At 51.6% G+C, this 9,886-nt stretch overlaps 3 protein-coding genes across 3 annotated transcripts; all 3 read left to right on the forward strand.

The window, feature by feature from the left end:
* Nucleotides 1-498: 498 nt before the first annotated feature.
* M409DRAFT_59994 (uncharacterized protein) lies at nucleotides 499-3,975 on the forward strand (the record flags this gene model as incomplete). Its single annotated transcript, XM_033814345.1, has 1 exon — nucleotides 499-3,975. The coding sequence occupies one exon, from the start codon at nucleotides 499-501 to the stop codon at nucleotides 3,973-3,975; it is 3,477 nt and encodes a 1,158-aa protein (XP_033661411.1).
* Nucleotides 3,976-4,214: 239 nt separating this feature from the next.
* On the forward strand, nucleotides 4,215-4,817 carry M409DRAFT_29143 (uncharacterized protein; the record flags this gene model as incomplete). The annotated part of the gene is made up of 2 exons (XM_033809329.1): nucleotides 4,215-4,283; nucleotides 4,338-4,817. 2 exons carry the CDS (start codon nucleotides 4,215-4,217, stop codon nucleotides 4,815-4,817), a joined length of 549 nt encoding a protein of 182 aa, XP_033661412.1.
* Nucleotides 4,818-5,528: 711 nt separating this feature from the next.
* On the forward strand, nucleotides 5,529-7,727 carry M409DRAFT_29144 (uncharacterized protein; the record flags this gene model as incomplete). The annotated part of the gene is made up of 1 exon (XM_033809330.1): nucleotides 5,529-7,727. One exon carries the CDS (start codon nucleotides 5,529-5,531, stop codon nucleotides 7,725-7,727), a length of 2,199 nt encoding a protein of 732 aa, XP_033661413.1.
* Between the last annotated feature and the right edge of the window lie 2,159 nt (nucleotides 7,728-9,886).

Raw genomic sequence — 9,886 nt, forward strand, 5'->3', positions numbered from 1 at the left:
CGACGCTCAAGTCGGAACTGATGCTTTTGCGAGAGTTTTGTGAAGTCCGGCGGCCAAGTCTTCTTGCTTCGATATGGGTTCGTCTCGATGGTAAAGGGAAACTTTGGTGCGAACTCTGGCACCTGAGGTGCTCTGCGGAACAAGCCTGCAAAGAGGCTCGTCATGTTGATACTTCCGGGACGATGACTCCCGAGGCCGCTGTTAGAGATATGACTGAAGCTTGTCCAGTCCTTGCGATTGGGGGGTCCCGTCAATGTGTAAGCGTGGAGTCGAAGATGGAGGTGGTGTTGACGTTCGAGACTCCCAAAGCAAAGACGCTCGGAGCCCCCGCCGCCCCCGCAAGCCGCGATGCTTTTCGAGCTGCATGGGAGAACTTCGACTCACGAGCAACAGCTCGAAATTCAGTCAATGACCCCGTGACTCACCACGTCGCTCTTTCGATACATATATTTGCCACGGCTGCGTGGTTTGCGCATTCAGTCCAACACATACGCGACCATGGCAGCCGTTCAGGCTACCAAAGAGGCTCTGGCCCCCGTACAACAACCCAAAGGCACTCTGAAGATCGAAAACACCGAAAAGCGAGATACCTTGATCGCCAGCGAGAAGAAGTACCAGCAAAAATGGCAGCAGGAGAAGGTGTTCGAGGAGGATGCGCCCAGTCTGGAAGAGGTGCCATTCCATGCAATTGCACCTGCCGAACTCAGAAAGAAGAACCCCAAGTATATGGTCACTATGGCATACCCGTATGTCAACGGCACGGCACACGCAGGACATGCATTCACCGCGAGTAAGCTCGAGTTCTCGGTCGGTTGGGCGAGAATGCAAGGCAAGAGAGCTCTATACCCTCAAGGATTCCACTGCACAGGTATGCCCATTAAGGCCTGTGCAGACAAGCTCGTGCGCGAGATCGAGATGTTTGGCCAGAACTTCGAGCGATGCCCGATCGACGAGGTGAAAGAGAATGCAGAGCCCAACGGCGCGCCTCCAGCACCCACGCAATCAACGACAAAGGAGGACGTAACGAAGTTCTCGGCAAAGAAGAGCAAGGCCAATGCGAAGGTCAACGTGGCCTTGAAGTACCAGTTCCAGATCATGCTGGCCCTGGGCATCCCAATCGAGGAGATCCACAATTTCTCCGACCCTCAGCACTGGCTGCAATACTTTCCCCCACTCTGGAAGCGCGATCTGAACAACATGGGCTGCCGTGTTGACTGGAGACGGTCATTCGTCACTACCGACGCCAATCCTTACTACGACGCTTTCGTGCGATGGCAAGTCAACCGCCTGAAAGAGATGGGGAAGATCAAGTTCGGCAAGCGGTACACAGTCTACTCGCCCAAGGACGGACAAGCCTGTATGGACCACGACAGGCAAAGTGGTGAAGGTGTTGGTGTTCAAGAGTACACTGCACTGAAACTGCGAGTCAAGGAGTGGGCAGATGCAGCTAAGAGTCAAGTCGAGGGCAAGATTCCAGAAGGTGGAAACGTCTACTTCGTACCTGCGACTCTCCGACCAGAGACCATGTACGGCCAGAATTGCTGCTTTGTCGGACCCAGCATTACGTACGGTATCTACGAGGTGGAGAAAGGCAAGGAGTACTACTTCATCTCGGATCGTGCAGCGAGGAATATGGCCTTCCAAAACATCTTCCCGCAATGGGGTGTGTTCCCAAAGGTCGCTGAACTGCAAGGATCTGATGTGATCGGCACTCTGGTAGATGCACCACTGTCATTCAAGAAAGACGGCGTCCGAATTCTTCCCATGGACACGGTTAAGTCGACAAAGGGTACCGGCGTCGTAACGAGCGTGCCATCAGACTCCCCAGACGACTATGCGACATGCCTCGACCTTGCCAAGAAAGCCGAATACTACAAGATCAAGAAAGAATGGGTTGACCTTGATCTGCTCCCCATCATCGAAACCCCGACGTACGGCAATCTCACCGCAAAGCATCTGGTCGAGGCCATGAAGATCAACTCGCCCAAGGATGCCAAGCAGTTGGCTGAAGCGAAAGACCTTGCGTACAAGGAAGGATTTTACAAGGGCAAGATGATCTATGGCGACTTCAAGGGCAAGACTGTCGAGGAAGCCAAGCCATTGGTACGACAGCAGCTCTTGGACGCTGGTGATGCCTTCGCATATGCAGAGCCGGACGGCTTGGTCATTTCAAGATCCGGCGATGAGTGTGTTGCCGGGCATCTGGACCAGTGGTTCATGAATTACGGCATGCCAGAGAAGTCAGGTGATGAGGAGTGGCAGCCTAAAGTCCTGAAGCACGTGCAGAATGAGGACGACGAAGGCTTGAACACTTTCACGACAGAGACCAAGAACGCATTCGTTCAAGTCTTGGACTGGTTAGCACAGTGGGCGTGTGCCAGAAGCTACGGCTTGGGTACGAAACTGCCATGGGACCAGAGCCAGCTCGTTGAGAGCTTGTCTGATTCGACCATCTACATGTCGTACTACACCATCGCCCATTTGCTACACAGGGATATCTACGGAAAGGAGAAGGGCGAGGCCAACGTGGCACCGGAAGAGCTCACGGACGAGATTTGGGACTGGCTCTTCTGCCGGACGGAGAAGATTCCTCAGACATCGATCAAAGAGGAGACCCTTCATCGCATGCGCCGCGAGTTCGAGTACTGGTACCCACTCGATCTTCGAGTCTCTGCCAAAGACTTGGTCCAGAACCACTTGACCTTCTTCTTGTACGTCCACATCGCCATGTTTCCACCAGAGTACTGGCCGCGAGCGATCCGAGTGAACGGGCATTTGCTGTTGAACGGTGAGAAGATGTCAAAGTCGACAGGAAACTTCATGACGCTGGCGGAGTCCATCAGCAAATTTGGTGCAGATGCCACGCGAATCGCCTTCGCTGATGCCGGAGACACGATCGAAGACGCCAACTTTGACGAGACCGTTGCGAACAGCAACATTCTGCGTCTGTACGAGCTGCGGCAATGGTGCGAAAGCGTCATTCGCGACGCACGCTTGCTCAAAGATGGCGAGACATATGCACAGGTGAAGGAGAACGAGAGGCACAAAAACAATGACTCCATTCTCCGGACAGGCGAGAACATATTCTGGGATGAACTCTTCGAGAACGAACTCAATGGGCTCGTCAGGGAGACCGAGAAGCAGTACGATCTCACCAACTACAAAGCAGCCCTCAAGAGCGGACTGTACGACTTCACCTCGTCACGAGACTTCTACCGCGAGGCAACCAAGGCTGCCGGTGTTGGCATGCATCAGGATCTCGTCCGACGCTACGTCGAGTTGCAAGCTCTCATGCTCACTGTGGTCGCACCCCACTGGTCAGAGTACATTTGGCTCGAAGTCTTGGGCAAGACAGAGACAGTGCAGAACGCCCGCTTCCCAAGCGTGCCCGACCAGAAGCCCAACCTTACTGCCGCCCGCGAGTATGTGCGTGGCACAAGCAGCAATATAACAAGTGCAGAAGGTGCTCAGCTCAAGAAGATGCAGAAGGGCAAGCAGACGTCGTACGATCCGAAACAGGACAAGAAATTGACCGTGTTCTGCGCGCTGAAGTACCCAGCATGGCAAGACAGCGTTATCGACATTGTGCGTCAGAAGTTCGCGGACATGAAGCTGGACGTTGGCGCAGTCTCGAAGTCTATCCCCAAGGCTGAGAGCAAGCGCGCGATGCCATTCGTGCAAGTGCTCAAGAAGAGCCTGGAAGGTGGCATCGAGCCCAGCACCGTGTTCGAGCGGAAGTTGGCATTCGATGAAGTTGATGTGCTGAGGGAGATGGTACCCGGACTGCAGCAAACGATTCAAAAGTGCGCCGTGATTGAGGTCATCGCTGTTGAAGAGGAGGGGAAGAAAGGCAAGGTAGTGGGAGGCACCGCCGGTGTCAAGGTAGGGGAAGAGAGAAGCGAGCTGCCACAAGCCGCCGAGAATGCGGTGCCTGGTCAGCCGACGTTCTTCTTCGAGAACGTGGCCGGCTCATAGGTGGTCAGTCTACTGTAGAAGTAAACGATGAATGAAAAGAAATGGCTTGTTGGTGAATGTTGAACCTCGTCGCTTCCCTCCAGGCTATGTCGTTTCATTGGTCTATCAAGTGCCGAAGCGAGCTCGCGTGCAGCCGTCGGCTTCTTCAACTCACCACCGGGCCGACTTCGACTTCACATCCCACCTTCGATTGAGTGACGACAACCTATGGGCACTAGAACACTGTCTAGGCCACCAAGATGATCAACGCAGTACTGGTCTTCAACAACAATGGCCAGCCACGACTGACCAAGTTCTACACCCAACTCGTAATCAACCACCTACCATCTCAACCCATACCACAGACAGCTAACCCAACCCAGGACACCTCCGTCCAACAACGCCTCCTCTCCGAAATCTTCACCCTCGTCTCCACCCGGCCCTCCAGCTCCTGCAACTTCCTGCCCCTCCCACCCCTCCTCGCCCCCTCCACCAGCACCAAACCCGGCGAGCAACACAACGACGCCCCCTCCCTCGTCACCTACCGGCACTACGCAACCCTCTACTTCATCGTCATCTCGACCTCCACCGAATCGCCGCTCGCCCTCCTCGACCTCATCCAAGTCTTCGTCGAAGCGCTGGATCGGCTGTTCGAGAACGTGTGCGAGTTGGATCTGATTTTCAATTTTGAGACTTTGCATGCGGTGTTGGGGGAGATGATTGTGGGCGGGGTGGTGGTGGAGACGGGGTTGGAGAGGGTTGTTGAGGGGGTCAAGACGCAGGGGAGGGTTGCGAAACGGCCGGTTAATGAGGGGAGGGGTGGAGTTGGGGGGTTGGGGCAAGGGATTTGGGTGGGGAGGTGAAGAGATGGGGACGTGATGGGATTGGAATCAGGACGTGATCAGCACGAGAGACAGCCATACGGTCTGCTAAGAGCATGAAACGGCAGGAGTTGTCGACCAATGAGCTGCACGTGGTGCATTGTTTGGGTCCAATCTACAGTGCTGCTCGAGAATGGGGGACCTGGCATACGCATGTTCAGAGGACACACTTCGATATGCAAGCTCGCAAGCGGAAGCACAGGAAGAGATAGCCCGGTATACCGAGGCTGTAGATCAACGCGATCCCAAAGAACAACGGATGGGCGATGACGGGTGGACGATGATGGCATCCGCGTCACGCTCAACAAGAAGACAATGCCCACGGCAGCGTCATTCGAACTACCTACAATGGACAAAAGCACCAAGAAGGAAAGACTTGCATTGTCTTTTGCCCGAGCACACTATTCTTGAGTATGCTTGGCTTTGTTGGCAAAGCTGCATGTCTTCATCCTTTGTCCTGCAAGTCTTTTCCTTTGAGGATTCACCTTTCTTCAAAGGCGATATTAACCATCGATATGCCCCACAAAATGCCGCCTCTTCCTTTACTCCAGATCTATTTCTACATTTGCACTTGCCAGACATTACACAGTGTATCGCTAGCTGGCCTAGACGCAATTACACAAATCACAAGCTCACAACAGACACAAGAAGAAGAACTCATATTGTTAGGTACGCAAACACAAATCATTCAACATGTCGAACTCCACTCTGCAGGCACAGAGCAAGAAGCAGAGACTCGTTGAGCTCGGGCGTGCCATCTTTAAACGCCAAAGCGGCTCCAACACCATCAGCGCTCGCTCCCAACGTGTATTCCGCGCCACGAAAGCAAAGGGCATCTGGAAAAACGGTCTCGAAAAAGCTCGTCAACAATGGGGTAAAGTTCGAAAACACAAGCGGAGCACGAAGAGGGAAAGCACGTTTGACTCGATCTACCCTGTGGGTCGAACCTCCAGGCCGATCCAACACGACTTCTCCCAGCTTTATCAAGACTTCACACCAGAGCAATCCCCATTTCCACCTGGCGGTGAGAGCAACCGAACCTCCGCTGTCTCTGTTACCGTGACCACACCAAGCCCGTCGAATTCGCAACGAGACCAGGGGAAGCGGCAGTCTCAATACATCGTCCACAACCCTGACGAGCCGTCTCCCCTGTTCACTGGACGTCTTCGCCCTCGCCCTGAATCCGTATCCATTGCTCAACCTCCAGCATCGATGATTGGTGAAGCACCAAGCTCTCCTACCACAGCACGTACTTCGAGTAACACCGCGACAAACTCAGATGTTAGCTCTAAGCAGTGGTCTTCCAGAATGTCTCCACGCTCGAGATGGAGCTTGAGTGGCTTCAGCTCCGGCAGTCCCACGCCAGACACGGAGAACTTTCCCGGCCAGGTCAATCCCAATGAGGTGGCTAAGAAGAGAAAGTCTAAGGAGACCAGGCGCGACTCTAATGACATACTGGATGGCCATCCTCGGTCTGATCGACAGCGTCTCTCCAGCCAAGGAGAACATACCGCTGTTGAGGTGACCTTGCCTCTTCGGCGGGCATCGATACCACCCCAGACGCCTTCTGTGCTGAAGCCTGGCAGGGGAGCATCTCGGCCTGCGACCATGCACTTTACACCTCCAAAGCTTTCTCCAGTACAAGAGAGTGCTTTCAGCAGCCCTGATCGCAACGGCTTCGAACAAGGGCCAGAGATCCCACCTGTTGCATTCCCTGGGACGACGATGGAGGGCTTGAGGAAAAGCATCTACGACATCGCTGGTCATCCTCTAGAGAATCAGCACTCTTGTGGTCGGGATGAAGCTCTAGATGCTTTGGAAGGCAAGCGCCCGTTCAAGACTGCAGCACGTCTTAGCACGGTCCGTTTCGGGGGCTCAGAGCTCTCTCCAGTGCAAGAGAGTGCTTTTAGCAGTCCCGATCGTAGCGGTTTCAAGCACGGCCCGGAGCTACCACATATCCCATACCCTGACTCAACGATGGGTGACTTGAGAGACAGTCTCTATGATGTCGGTAATACAGTGCCGAAAGCACAGCCCGACGCACACATCGATACCTTGGCCGCTCTTGAGGGTAAACGCCCCATCGTCCGGGAGCCTTCCCAGATCACCGATCGTGAAGTCGACTCGGCGATGAACGCAAACCACGCTCGCGGCTACCCAGGACAGGGAGCCTATCGCACCTCCAAGTACGAGCCCTTCCAGAAAGGCAAGGTACAAAAACCGAAGCCGGTACCGATAGCTACCATGGGCCGATCAAGGACCACGACTCCAAACACGCCTCCGCGGTCGTCGCGGGGCAAGCAGCCTGCCGATGCGAGGGTTCGGGAGAATCTTGAGAAGGCGCGCGAGGAGGTTGATAAGAAGCACAAGCGGCTCTCGGAGATGCTTGACCACGGCGTTGTTGTGACTCCAGCTTCGGTCAGCATGCAAGGCTCGAGCGCTGATGGAAGTTCTGAATCTCCCCTGGAGCCAAACCCAGACCCTGTCGCAGCCCCCCGTCCTCCACCCATCACCATCACTCGCAAACCCGTCGCCAAGCAACCCTCGCAGAAGAAACCCGATGTCCACAAACCTCTGCCGACTCTGCCTCCCACAGCACCACCATCAGCCGGCCGCCTCACCCTCCTCGAAACCCGCCTCGCCGCCCTCGAATCCCAAGTCGCAACCAGACCCCGCGCACCGCTCTCCAACGCAGCCGCTGCCGCAGGCGCCGCTGCGTCTCTCCACTCCGCTATCCGGGCGGGATCTACTGTGCCGAGGGGCCCTCATCGTGCGAGGGCTTCGAGGAAGAGGGATGTTCATCATGAGTATGTGCAGCCGGAGCAGCCGAGCGCGGGGAAGATACTGCGGGATGTGGTTGGGTTGGGGAGGGGGGTTTGGTGGAGGTTGTAGATGATACTTTTTCAGGATTGGTGTTGTTTGTTGGGATATTCTACGATGGGTAACGTTATGGGGCGGGGCGATACTGTACGAGTAGTACGGGGTGGCAAGGTCATTCACCTCCTCCATCATATCACACAATCACATCATCACGCACCACGCGCACAATCATCAAAATCACATCAAAGAAGAAACCATGCACAATCTCATCGCACACCCAAGCCTCGCCTTTGCCATTAACGTCTGTCCCTTCGTCGAGGGACGCACTGTGTCGCGGGACGGCAAAGCCACTGTGGCTAGAGACACTGGCCTTCAGCCTCAGTTGTCGTGGCTTGACATGTGGTAACCGCTATTGTAGACTATTACGATACTTACGGTCGAAGTTCCGATACTAGATGCGATGTAATGTTTCAGCCTACTACTGTGTCGTAAAGCTACTGTTATAGTAAGCGGCGATTGTAGTGTCCTTTTCGTATACACTTTATTAATTATACTATATATATATTAAGTTTCTATAGTATAATATATATATCGTTTCTAAAGAGTATATAATTCTTTAGCGAGCTATTCCGCTAAGCCTATTTTATATAAAAGCGTTTCGTAATAGTACGTACGTTAAGTTCTACTAATCGAAGAGGAGCGAGTATATTACGTAATAATATATATAGCTATAAGTTATATAATATTTTAGGGCTACTAACGTCTATCCCTATATTACGAGCTACCCGCTATAGCGAGCTACGTTCTCGTTCTAAAACCCCTTATATTCTCCTAGGTGTGTATATAAGTATATCTCTACTACCGTAATAGTCTTTAACTATTTCTATATCTATAGATTGTCGCGTTATATAATAGTAGTAGTCCTTACTTTACTATCGATTAATCCGTTACCCCTACTAATCGTTTATTATTCGCTCTACCCCTTATCGGTTATAGGTAGAGGCTTATTATTAGATATCGGCGTACTAAGACGAAACTTCAGCTACTAATAGAAGTACTTACGAAGTCTAAAGTCTTTTTTCGATATAGAATGTCCGATCCGAGAGTTTCTCCGATAGAGGAGTATCTTAAGGGCGTATTATCGCTTAGGGTGTCTTAGCTCGCTACTAGTAATATACGAAATAATAGATATTATTTTCAGACGCTTTCTTTCTTTTAGATCTCTTTAGATTTCTTTTAGACGTAATAAGTCGGATTCTAGAAGTGTCTATAGGGCGTTTTATTATCCCTAATCTATTCTTAGGTACATTTCGTAGGTACCTATAGCTACCCTACCTTCTTAACCCCCTTCTACTCCTCTAATACTCTAATATCGTCGGCTAATATAGATAGAGCTAGTTAGGCACTAGTAGAACACTATTCCCCCGATTAGCCTATCTTATTTCGTATATACGTAGATCGTAGTAATATACCCCGAACTACCCTCTAGTATCGAGTACGCGGTCGACGGTCGATTTAAGAGAAAGCTTAAAGCTAATAATATCTATACCCGTAGGAAGAGAGAGCTATTATAAAGTTCCTAGCGTACTAGTAAAGTACATAGGTTCGATAGCTTTTAGTCTTGTACGCCGGCGGGTTCCGGCGGATAGGCTAAGTAGTCCTCCTAGTAAGAATTAGGCTTAACTGTTCTACAAACGGTACCTAGAGCTTAAAGCGAGTACGACTAGCGCTCTAGACTAGAATCGTTACGATATCTATAATAAGGTAGTATACTAGTTTAAGGTTACCGGAGACCTTTTCTAGGACCCGGTTATCCTAGAGGAAAATGTTTATAATATAGACGAGACTAGTATTATACTTTCTAAGCTAGGCTCCGCTAAAGTCCTCGTAAGTAGGGATAGCGAGCGCGGTTATAGAGGTGTACGTATTAAGCGGACGACTATTACCTCGATCGAATACGTAAGCGCCGACGGTAGGTATTTAAATCCTATAATAATATAGCCTATATCTACGTATCGATTAAACTAGACTATATATCCTACCCCGGGATAGTACTATATATACTCCGACAGCGGCTACACCGACTTATATATTAGTCTATAGTAGCTAAAGCTCATATTTAACCCCTAGACTAAGGAACGAGCTAATTACAAACTACGTATACTAATATACGATAGCTTTAGAACGTATAAGACCCTCGAGGTATTAGAGTTCTACTTTAAGAATAATAT

Source organism: Zasmidium cellare, assembly GCF_010093935.1.
Source record: "Zasmidium cellare ATCC 36951 unplaced genomic scaffold M409scaffold_48, whole genome shotgun sequence".
Classification (NCBI taxonomy): Eukaryota; Fungi; Ascomycota; class Dothideomycetes; order Mycosphaerellales; family Mycosphaerellaceae; genus Zasmidium; species Zasmidium cellare.